This window comes from Aptenodytes forsteri, unplaced genomic scaffold, assembly GCF_000699145.1.
Source record: "Aptenodytes forsteri isolate BGI_AS27 unplaced genomic scaffold, ASM69914v1 Scaffold241, whole genome shotgun sequence".
NCBI classification, from domain to species: Eukaryota; Metazoa; Chordata; class Aves; order Sphenisciformes; family Spheniscidae; genus Aptenodytes; species Aptenodytes forsteri.
The window spans coordinates 10311483-10324198 of NW_008795252.1; the positions used below are offsets into that span (position 1 = coordinate 10311483).

Sequence of the window (12716 nt, forward strand, 5' to 3'; positions counted from 1 at the left end):
AATTATGAACTCAGTCAACTGGAATATTCATTCATCCGCTGGGCCTAAGAAGTAAAGCTTCTGGTGTCCCTCCAGGTGATAATCACTTGACACCATTAAATTCAGCTGAGCTTTATGAGTCATCCCTATAGAGGATGCCTACTACTTAAACACGTATCAATAATGTTTGCAACATATCCCACACTCGTTGTCACGAGGCAGCTCGTTCTGAATGGTATAAAGTGGAGATTTCAGTCTGCCAAAATTTCTAAAATCCCCAGATGAAAATTTTCTGACAAAAAAGCTACTTACAGCAGGAACATCTACATCATGTCTCGTCTTGAAGGACGAGGAGAACTGGTTCACAGAACGAGAACACTTGAGGTATCAGCAGCCATGACTTTGATCACGTCCACTGTGTGAACGTAAAATAAGGAGGTAGAACAAGACAGATAAACTCTTTGTCTTTCAAAAGCGTAATTGCACAAAGCCTAAACCTAACACATCAGTTGGGAGAAAAAACATTTAAGCAGGAAAACATAGATGGTATTTGCAAACTGTTTAATAAAGTTTGCCAAAGAACAGTCCCAGAATCCAGAAAGACCCAAACTAGTTTCAAAAAAAACCCATCCTGTTTTTGAGGGTAAATAAAAGCAGTCTGGACAAAAAAAAAAAAAAAAGATGTATACCAAACTGATGAAGGAAGAAATTTGTGTTAAAAAATGACAAGGAAAGCAAACATGCACAGGGAGTATGAAACAGTAATGATAAGAATACGAAAGCAAATAGGAATGGGAGATTCATCAACGGTATTATTAAAAAGGTGGAATTTTTAAATAACTATCTTTGCTGCGTGCAGGCAAACAGGCCAGGTGGTAGCGGGACATTACACAGTGCTGGTGACCAAGTACTTTTTGGCCCAGCAGTCCTTAAACAGCATGTTAAACAGCAATTACCAAATTTTTTGAATTGGGAACTTTGTATCTGAGAAGTCAGCTGAGGAGCTTTTTAAACCGCTAATAATGAATTTTCAGACACGTTAGGACATGAAAAAAGTCTCAGCAGTCCAGAGAAAGCTGAAATTGTGCCAATATTTTAAAAAGAGAAAGAGGATGGCCAAAGTGAGAGAGCGTTAGCCTGACTTTGATCCCTGTAAAAAAGCAGTGATGGGATTGATTGTGCAAGGCTTGAGTAATAAAGAATTAGAAGGAGCTAATGAAATTAAATGCTAATTAAGGTGGGTTTAAGTAAAATGGATCTTCTCAAACTAATTTGATATCTTTTTATGAGATTACAAGTTTGGATGACAAATGAAATAGTGTTAAGGTAATAGACTTCTGTAAGGCACATGACTTGGCACCATTGCCTAGTATTTTGAGGAGGAAACGGGAATGATATAATTTCGACATGGCACACGTTAAATGAATCAAAAACCACCTAACTGATGTAATTAAATGAGGAATCATCTTTAAGAGGCTATATGTTTTGTAGAGTCCTCCAGGTAGTGGTTCCTGTCCCGACATGATTTAACTGCTAGGTCTTGACCGGGAAACCTGCCTCCCCCCCCCTGAAAAAGGCGTTACTGAAACTTTTTATAGATGAACCAAGTGTTGGACTGCAGGAAATACTGAATAGGACGGCTCACAGGTACACTCTCATTTAGATTTTTTTTTAGAAAACATGCTACAGCAAATTGGTCTACATTTCAGTATGGCCGCATATGAAGTCGTATTGCTGAACAAAAGGACATGGGCCAGAGAGACTTTGCCTCAGGGAGAAGAGCTCTGAAAAACAGGACTTGGATACGGGTCTGGCTGGCAGAAAGTGCCTGGTGTGTCCAGCCGGTGCCGCGGCCAGAAGAGCCAACGCAGCAGTTGAGTGGGCAAAGCTGGCAGAAGGAGGTTACACGTCCTCTGCATTTGGCAACCCCACGGCTGAGATTTGAAAATGTCCCAGTTTGGACATCTTCGACTCTAGCATGATTTTGAGAAGTTGGAATCAACACAAGAAGGACCCGTGGGAATGGGAAAAGGACTGGAAAATTTGCCCTAAGAGCAAAATCTGGGGAACTCACTCTGTCTTGCTGAAAAAAGAAGAGGTTCAGGATGATTCCACTGTGACTGCAGGGCGCACAAGCTGGAAGCTGCACAGAGGCAAATTCATAGCTGAAATAACATCATCTTAAAAATACATATAGATTTATTCATATGTATGTATATGGTGTTTTCTTTACAAAGACAGTAATTAGCCACTAAAACAACCTTCGAATGTTTGTGCTGATTCTTTGCAACTGGCAATTTTAAAATCAAGATCTGATGTGTATCTTCAGACAAAAATTAGTTATGGGAGTTCCATTCATTAAAAACAAACAAACAAACACCTATGTGAACCCTTTCAGCTTAACTTATTGGGCTCTGGATCAGGCCCTGCCTTAATTATGGGGAACGCTGCAAAGTGACCGGTGGCCAGGGTGCTTCTGCCCCCTTGCCTCGCTCGGACTGTGCAAACCACTGGAACTAAGAAAAACGCTCCTTTACCCAGACATGTCATTTCACACCCTGGCAGGCAATTAAAATGCAAATTAAAAATGTTAATTAGAACTGTTTCAACATCTATTCTAATGCACAAGATGGGAATTCTGTACAGTGTACAGAGAAGGATGCATTGTTCCTCGGGCAAAACCCTCCCGCCACTCTTGCTACTTTTTGAAAACCTGATTGCAGTAAAAAAAAAAGAAAAAAGAAAAAAAAGTGCTGAGGTCTGATCTGGTCTCAAACGTTGGGATAAATCCACCGAAGCCAGGGGAGTCGCGGTACGTTGTGGATTTAACGAGATCAGAATGAAGCCCTGTAAAAATACTTACACTGAAAGAAGGTGCGAAAGGGTATCCACCCCACAGTGAAACATCTGTGTTACACTATTTTTATTATTCCCCCCCTTTTTTAAAAAAAATCACAGCCAATTTACGTGTAGCGATAAAGACAGACACTAGCTAACCTAAGGCTCGAACGCACTGGACGGCAGCCTGGGGATAACGTTGTTCCAACAGGGATTCGGGAGGGAAGGAGGAGGCTGTGCCACGGTGCTCAGCCCCCATAGCTCTGCCCGCACAGTACCAGAACGGGGTTTTTATAACAACAGCTCTGTAAATGCATGCCGGCAGGTCTCCTTTCCACATTAAATATGCAGTCACTCCACTAAGGCTCATCCCAATACACCCTGATGTTTAAGACAACTTTCTTCCCTTTCCTACTTAAAATCTACCTACATCAAAGATGAAATCTGGATGCTCCCAGAGCTGTGATGAGGTTGTTTTTACAGCTATTTGAGCAGCGTGTTATACCTGCTTATTTGAAGATGATGATATTTGTATTGTTGCTAAGAATTCATGCCAAGCATAATTTTGGGGCGTTGTGAAGATATCATATTTGCATATTTTAAGTATTGATATAATACAAAATTCTTTTGATGACTCTTTTCACAGCATAATAATGCTCTTTCCATTGCATGACAGCCTTTAGCATAGAAAAATTCAAAAACAGAAGAAAATTATTTTTTAGAAAATGGATTTTTTTTTTAATCTGATTTTCATTTTCCCATGTTGGGAGCATCCCTTACTGCTCATGACCTGCTGCATATCATCCAGATAAAAACAGTAATTGCACAGAGATGTAGGCACTTCACACAGTAATGCCTTAATCAAACAAATGACTGCATTCTGAAGAAGTTTGGGTTTTTTTTCTGAAGCACACCCTATTTCTAGCCTTGGAGGCTTTATGCCAGTTGCCGATGAAGAAGATGGCCCGTATGAATCTCTTCCTTCTTTCCTTTCTCTTCTGTCCCTTTGCCTAGCCTCAGGCCTCCCTCTGCCCTTCCCTACTTCATCCTTTGAGCACAGAGAGGCTCTATTTCTGCTCTCGCAGGCTCCGCACCAAGCCCTAGGGTAGAAATAGCCGGTACAGAGTCTACAAACCTCTTCTTCCTTCCCTCCTCTGAATGATTCCCATCTTTTATTTCCCTTGTCCTGCTTCCTCATGCTTCTAGCAAACAGCTTTTGTGCCTTAGCCTTTCTGCCTTGCTCCAAAAGGGCTCTCCCGGAGCTGCCCCCTCCCCCAAACCAACCCCTGTTTCTTGGCAATGGCAGCAAGCTGGCCTCAGGGCAGGGGATTTGGAGAGGCCAAGTAGCTCAGGTGGGCTTGAGGATGTGCTAATGAGCAGCACATGTTACTGGTGAGCGTCCACATTTACAGGGGCTCTGGCGTGAGAAAAACCTGAGAGGAAAGATGGGGGAGGAAGAAAATCCAGTGAAAGACACCATCTCCTCTTCTATAGTCTGCTTATACATGAAATTCACTTTCTGTGTGGTGAGGGATAATTATATTGTATTTTAACTGCCTGGAAGCCCTATGGTACTTGGCTGGTGTGAGCTTTCTTGCTGTGCAGGCTTGTGCTGGTGTTGACCTGATCCCTCTGGGCAGGCTGCTGCTCTGGGGGGCTTCTCCCCATGCTGGTGACCAGTATTTCTTTGTGGTGTTTTCTTTCTGTAAATGGCTTTCTGAACTGTCAGTGTATATAATTTGGCAGTGGTGAGCTGGAGGTGCCCACTCACCAGCCTCCCGTTAGAGGTGCCATGCATGAGCAGCTGTTTTGCTGAGGGACGTAGCAATGAGAGAAACTTGGACGCGCAGGTGGGGAAACAAGAGGGGTCAGGTGGGTGGGTGACCTGGCAGTGATGTGAGGCTCCTGTACAGCAGCAGATTTGTTAGTGACTTCAGTCTCTCCTTCAATTAGCTTATTCCACTCTGGAGTGAAGGAAATAAAACTTGTAACAATGTTAAAACGCTGCTGAAGGACCCATTTTCCTTTAGCCTTAGCAAACCTTTTGTCTCCAGCTCAGAAGAGGCACATAAGCAGTCACAGGGACTGCTGGTTTTGGGGACAGAGCAGCAGGGAAATGCTGAGGGTGGGTGGAGGGTCCTGGTGCTGCTCTTGAAGGGAGCAGGTTGTTGTCTACAGCTGAGTTAACCCCTGGGATCCTTGTCTGCTGTTCTCCAGGCTTTGCTGGAGAGGCTGCTGAAAGGTGGACGTCTCCTCTGATTACAGGCTGTGCTTGGCCTCCCTTCACACCCCGTGGGATGTCTGCCAGCATTAAGCTTGATTAGCCCAGTCAGATGCTTGATGGCAGCCCACTGCAAAGCCAAGTGCAAGGGCTGGACTGCAGCCAGGAGGCCGTGCCCCAGCTCCTGTGCATGAGGGCCAACGCCTCCCTTCCCAATGCCCACAGTAGGACCCTCGGGGAGGGAGGTGAGAGACCGTGCTTAAGGGCTTTTCTCTACTGAGCCCAGAAGAGGCACGTCTGGAGGGAACAGCCAGTGATGGCTCCCTGTGGCTTGATGGCCAGTGAGGGGCAGGGAGGAGGCCATCACCGGCTGCTGCTGCGTTTCGGTGGCAGCAGATGCTGCCTCGCATGGAGCGCTGGCAGGGTCCCATGCTGCTAAAATCCCTCCGAGGCGTTGCACTCCTCGCCTCCTGCCCAAAGCGGCGGCCCAGTGGGTCGAGGGCAGCACAGCGACAGCTGGGCCGGTGTCCCCGTGCCCACGCTGCTGCTCCAGGGACAACAGAGAAAATGGCGGTCCTGAGCAGGCATGGGATCAATGTCCTCTGCTTGGAAATGAAATTTCTTGGCTTTGCGCTGATGTTTTTATTTTCACAACGGCCTCAGCTTTACCGCAGCATTTACATACAGCACCGGGAGACCAATACCCTGGGATAATGCTCAATCCCACTGACATTACCTGCCTCGCAGTGGAAACACGGGGGATCTCATCCAGCCCCTCCTGGCTGGGTGGCTGACCCTTGGTTAGGGGGAACGGTTGCAAAAAAATAAAGCCCTCTTCTATTACAAAGTTTATCTATCCAGCAGTTTGTGACTTTTAATATGAAAAATTACCTCGGTTATTTCAAAACGCTGGCAGTTGAAATTCAGTGGGTTTTTGTTTGGGTTTTTTTTTGAGGTTGGATAAACAGTTGGTAAGTGCCATCCCTGCCTTTAAGAACTCACTAAAAAACCCAGCATGATTTGATTTGTTTGTACAGCAAAAAGATTGTTCTTTAATCCCTTCGGAGTTGTCAGATTTGATACTCCTGCCGGTCGAACTAATGAAAAATCCTCTGGCAGGATGTGTCAGGAAACCTGGAGATGCCCCCTCGCCTCTCCTGAAGGCAGCAGGTGTCTTGAGGATGGTGGAGCAAGGGACACAACTCCTGCATCCCTTTGTGAAACACGGTAGCCACGCTCCATGCCAGAAAGCAGCGCGGGGATTGAAGTCTCATAGTATTTGATATAAAATTAGACCCAATTATCAAACAGAAAGTATAGAAGATTTTGAAAAGAAAAAACAAAAAAACCCAAACAACGTTACGCAATAATAACTTAAGTGGTTTATTTTTCTTCTCCTCGGTTAGATCAGTACAGTGAAATCCACTATTTTAAAAATAATTAATGTAATATTTGTGTTATAATCTTAGGTATTCCAAATAGCAATTAATTCTTTAATGAATATGAATGATTAATTCAGTACATAAACTGTATGAAATAATAACAGAAATTAAATCAGGCATGTTGCATCTGACTGGGGAGGAGGAAAGAAGTTGCCGTTAAGGAAGAGAGCGGTTTGAGGCTTCACACCACTTACAAGGATAAAATTAAACAAAAATAGGCTAATTGGATCTTAAGTGGGGCTAAACTGAACCCCTCTTGGGCTCAGCTCAGTTGCTGAAGCACTGAAGTTACCTACTGCAGCTTGAGGTGCCCTCCGATGCTGGCGACAGCCCCGTGGGGCTGGACGGCGTTAACACGGGACCTACCGGGGAGGCCAGGTGGGAATAGCGAACTCACACCTCTGTTCAGGCAACTGAACCAGGACCAGCCCTTTTTAGTCGCTTGCTGACATATGTATGTGTGTTCTTAAAACCCGCTGTTTTCTGTTAATGGAACTTGGAATTTTTGTATTGATTTAGTATGGGAGAACATCCTTAAATAACAGTAGTTTCAGTCTCCTCTGTTAATCAAATATCTAAGCAGCAATTTCAGGGACTTACAGATAGCCATCAGTTTTGGAAAAAAGTCTAGCAAGCATTTTTTGTGTTACTATTTCAAATATATCCAATTCCAAATGTATTTATTTTATGGTAGAATAAAAATTACACAAATCTTAGAAGCTAAAAGAGAAACAATACAGAACATCCAACCTGAAACCTCCCCAATGCTTTTTGCTCAAAATCTTCAAAATATCTCCTGAAAAGCTCTAAATGCAAAGAAACATTTTCTCAGAAAAAACATGCATTAAAATGTTCTGCATTGTGAATCTTTCAGATTCGTTGCAATAGTTCACACATTCACTAGAAATAAAAAGAAAAACAAGATTACGTTCTTCTACCCTTTCTCATTCCAAAGACTTCCCTTGAGATATATGTATATAAAAAAAGTGTGTGCGTGTGTGTTTGTACACCCATAACTTGCTCTCTTTTTTTGTTTTATTAATTTTTGTTGACTTATCTTTATATGTTACTTGGGAGAAAGAAAGATACCAAATCAGTTCAGGTGATGAGGACAGGGTTCTTCGGTGTACTGATGAAAACAAATTCAGGAACCAGGCAGTGAAATATTTATCTAACAATTCTTCAGAGCAGGTAAGTGTTTAGTTGTTGATATAATCCCAGAAAGCAGGCTCTGTTGATCATATTATCCTTCAATTATCACAAGAGTTCAACAGTCGAACAATTAGCGTTTAATTTCCTCACCAAGATCTAAGTACCTCACAAGATGTTCAAACAGAATTTTTCTAGAAATGGGAAATCAGACCAGAGGTTTTACTTGCAAATCTAAGTACTCACAAGATGTTCAAACAGAATTTTTCTAGAAATGGAAAATCTAACCAGAGGTTTTACTTTTACTGTTTATTGTATAAAATAAAAGAAGCCAATGCTTATCGGTAGAGTAGCTTCTTTTCTAAACTGTGCTGAAGGATGTAGAAGAACAGTTTTAAGAGAGAAAGGTGTGGTGTCCACACACCGTTGGCACCCGCTCAGATTTCAACGGCCGGTCCATATTAACCTGTCTTTGACAATACACCTATGGCACTGCAAGTAGAGGAAAAAGGTGCACTGAGAAATGCGATGATATTTTGAATAATGAAGGCTAATGTATTAAAAGCAATATATTTGGAAAATGACAATTGAGGAAATTCAATAGTATGTCTTGTAAACCTTTTTACTTGAAGTTAAGAGTATGTCATTAATAAAATGTGTAAAATTAAAACCAGAATTGCCTTAAATGGATTGCTTTTGGAGACTTCTTAGGAAGCATTATTTTGACAATGTTAATTGTTGTCTTTTTCTTTTTTGATAAATGGATTATGCAAAATTAATTCCCTCACTATGTAGATTTAATCCACAACACAGGACCACTGTGGGAATTTTAAAGTATTTTGAGTTTTCTAATGAATAGATACAAAAAAGCCATACTCAATTAATTTATTAGTTTGAAATTTGAAATTATAAATCAGTCACTGTCTTTATCTACAGTTTCCTGCATTTGACCAAATCCTACTGTATGAATGCCTGGAGAAAATCATTATAGGATATTTTTGAAGACAAAGTTTTATCATAATATTCCAAAATGTTGAATAACTCCTCTTCAGTTAGGTTGATGCTGTACTCATGAAGAACCTACAAAAGACAGAGACAACCTTAAAATTTATTCCAGTGCTTTGGGTGAGCAAGAAGTAAAAACATTATCTTGCTAAAATTTCTTTACAAAATAACTTGATGATTCAGCTCCGCTCTGTCTTTGGTTTCTCAGAATATTAGAAAATCAAACCTTCCTTTATTATCTCTTACTCTTCCCATGCCAGTACCGGCTCCCTGGGATGCATATCTGAAAACCTGCATACGCAGGGGTTTTGTCCACTAGCCCGACTAGCACTTGCCTGAGGGAGCATTGGGAAATGGATAGCCCATGTGCATAGAAGCTAATTTACAAAAAGTACATGTTTAAAAGGCTTTCACTACTATCTGGAGATGAAGTGAAGAGGCGCAATATCTGCCTTTCTATCCTCCTTGGACGATCTGCAGCCTTTGCATCCGGAGAAACAGAAGGAATAATCCAGTCACTCAAACTGTGCAAACTCCTATGTATATAATAATGCCCATGATGCACTCAGTGCTTTTAATTTCCGTGGGGCAAATGCTCAGCCTGCAAGCATGCCTTCCTGTCACTTCCGTGAGAACCCAACTTGAACATGACGCATCTGGTTCACCTGATGCTAGAAGCCAGGTTAGATACCTGTATATTTCAAATATTTCACTCGGTGCATTTTTTCAGCATTTCAACAGTTTTAAGTGTTCTCAATGCCCTAACATGAAAGAAAGTAATGCATTAATTTCTGAGGATTACTTCTGGTTTTAGATGCACTTGGGAATTTAAACCCTGAAAGTGACCAGCAACATGGTGTGTCCTTGTGTGCTATGCCAGTCGTCATTAGTTTTCTGGCAAACTCAGATTAGTCTGCCCCTTTCCCTCTTAACAGCTCAGCATCAGAAATCGCTAATGACCCCTTGCAGACAGTACAGCCATAAATAGCAGTGTTACTGAAGTTAGTAGAGAGCTAATTTCCCCATTTCAGTAAATTAAGTTACCTAGGAGATAAAGGGATCTGTACCTCCACAAATCACTTGATATCTTGTCAAACAGCAGATTAACACCTTTGTAGTAGGATTCTGGAATCGGAGATTGCTTCTTGATCTAGATCCACGAAAAGTTAGTTTTTTGGTTGTGGGTTTGTTGGTTGTTTTTTGGTTTTGTTTTTTTGCTTAGCTTATATCATGTTAGGAAGCTTGATTTGAAAGTTGTTGACATTGCTTTAACTATAAATGGTAATCATCACATGTCCTAGAGGAACATGACAAATTAAAATCAAATGCAAAGGAGCCTGATCTTCGCTCCTTCTCCCTTGAGCCTGGTCTGCTGAGGCAGTGCCCAAGCAGTCAGAAAGCTGTGGTGATAGACAGGGAGCCTCAGGCATGAAGTTGGTACAGCCCCATTGATACATAGAATCATAGAATCATAGAATCATTGAGGTTGGAAAAGACCTCTGATACACCTTGCTCCTCAGCCTTCGTGGAGGAGCAGGCAGGGACTTAGGTTTCAGCTATGTGGCAATGCCAGAACATATCACATTCCCACCAGTCCTAAATAAGTAAAGATTTAAAAGAGCACTTCTGTGACTGGTATAATCAACCAGGTTTATAGTCTACCAGGCAACAAGCTGGCTTCCTGCAGCTCCAGGGAAAGGGGAACGTCAGAAGTACACCTTATCGTTGCTTATTGCAGCCAAGCATTTGCTTACTGTGATTGAGCATCCCATCCACTAGTCGATCAGTTCTTTGAAGCAGTAGCGATACCAAGGCGTGTCCTAATGCGCACAGCGTTAAATGGGTTTAGGGCCCCACGCTATTTTTTTTTTTCCTTGCAGTTGAATAGTGGATATTCAAAATTACTCCAGAACAGATTGTGATTATTATTCCTAGTTAAAACAATATCGAAGATTTTGAAACCAGTACAGCTAAGCAAAAACCAAACTCTCCGTGGATCTACACGAAGAATTACTGATATCCAGAATACACAGGTGTATATTTGAGGAGATACAAGGTACTACAATATTGCAGAGGATATGGATCCCTTGCCTAGTACAAAATTATGCTGCACCCAGAAGAGCAGGGAGAGAAACCAGAAACAGAGACTCTCAACTGGGGATTGCTTGAGCCCGTTCCACATTCAGAAAGGACTACACCAGTTGGAGGGTCACAGGATCCTGCTGCTGTAGCAGTGCCTGAAGGGAGACCTACCAGAAGGTACGCTTCTATTCCCTTCCCACGTGTTTGTGAAAGATATGCATTTAAAATTTGTATAGGGACTAAGGTTTTTCTCTGTTTTATCTATTCAGAACCCCACTAAGACCTCAGACCTCAAGGAAGTGTAATCACATGTGGAGAAAGATTACCCTGAGTAATGATCAGAGCTGAAGTCACAAAGAGGGGCCAGGATGAGTTTATGCGTTCTAGTTCAGTACCGTTTTTCAGAAAATTTTCAGTCAGGAAGCTCAGATTAGACCACTGTAATTTTCTGACTATTAATTGCTAAATGCAACTTACTTGTCTGAAATCTGCAATATGTAACAGTCCAGTATGACTTTCATCACAGGATTTAAAAGTTTGCTTCATTGGTCTCCAGCAGCACAAGATCTGGGGCTGAATTCTCAGCATTGCACTGAAGAACGATGTGCTTTGTGGTCCAGGACTCATCTAACAAAGTTGGATGAGAAAGACTTGCATTTACTAACATCATCGTGAGCACAACTGGGCACAACTATAATGCAGAATGAAAAGGTGTTGGACTGTGATGCTGCCTTGATCTGCGACTGGCTGCTGAATACTTGTTTACAAATTATTGCAAGATACTGTTTACACAAGATTATTTTAACCTATAACATTTTGATATTCTTGGGAAGTGCAGATGGTATATTAACTTAATCACTGTCAAAGCCCTAACTTTTTATTATTTGAAACTGATTCTGAAGTCAGTGTTACTTCTGCTCAGATCTCAGCGTTTTCACATGTATTATGCTTGTCCTTGTTTCAACTCCCTCTTTCAGTCATTTTTCATTCTCTGCAGTGTTCATTTTTCAGAGTGAAATTTTTGCTTAAAAGCGACTGAATGCATAAGCCAACTGTGGGAGCGGTACGGTATTTAAGAAAAAACAAAACCCTACTCTACACTTTTCCCAGTACATAAAATAGCTTGTAACCAGCTTTTGAACCTTTCCACAGTTCCACAGCTGGACCATAGGGTTAATTTTCCTTGGGACATGTTGTGTTCTGTTGTTTTAGCCTGGCTAACCTTGTTACTTTGGTGTACCCTGAATACTTGTGAACTGCAGAACTATTCATGAAGGGAAAATTAATTCCACTTGTACAAAGCTTTAACACTAGAGTGATGAGTAAGGGACTTCGGAAAAGTCAGCAAGCCCCAATCCACCTGCAGGGTCTGGATCTGCTCTACTATTTTCTCAAAATACAGCTCCGTCTCAGCTTCGCCCTACGCTCTCCTGGTATTTATTATTGTAATTGGGTAAGTCGATAGTGCCCCGTTTGTGCCAGTTGCGCATGCCACTGGCGTCTCTACAAGCATCTCCTCGTGAAGAAAATGCACAGTTGTCTTTATACATCTACTGCATGGACTTAGAGGCCATGCTGCACCTACACGAGTTGTAAGAGGCCTGGGGGGCAGCTGCACCTTCTTTCTGTGCTCTTGGGGTATTCCTCCTTCAGACTATGTAGCTGAGGAATGAGTGGGTACATGAATAATGCAGTTTCCAACCCAAAGTACTGAATATCCTTGTGGGCTGAAGGGAGGGAAAGCACGCTTTACGATGACTTCAACTTGGGTTGTTTTCATAGCTTAGAGCCTGGATGCTTCCATGAAGCCCAAGGCCATTGATTCTCTCAGGCTTTTGAGAAAGAGAAGGAATTGTGCCTGCCACCAAAAAAAAAGGTTTTATTTGGTTTTTGTTATTATTCCTCTTGATGTGTATCTGTACACTTACTAGGTGGAATGGCCTGAGCAATCTATGAGGAAATTTCACTTTGAATATTACATTATATAAAGGTGTTCAGAA

The 12716-nt window shown here is 42.0% G+C and overlaps 1 protein-coding gene across 1 annotated transcript in view; it reads right to left on the reverse strand.

Moving 5' to 3' along the window:
* Nucleotides 1-8586: 8586 nt before the first annotated feature.
* Nucleotides 8587-12716, reverse strand: part of EFCAB6 (EF-hand calcium binding domain 6) — a 108522-nt gene continuing 104392 nt past the window's right edge. The window contains 2 exon segments of the mRNA XM_019471983.1: nucleotides 8587-8709; nucleotides 11194-11343. Coding sequence (XP_019327528.1) covers nucleotides 8587-8709; nucleotides 11194-11343 — 273 coding nt within the window.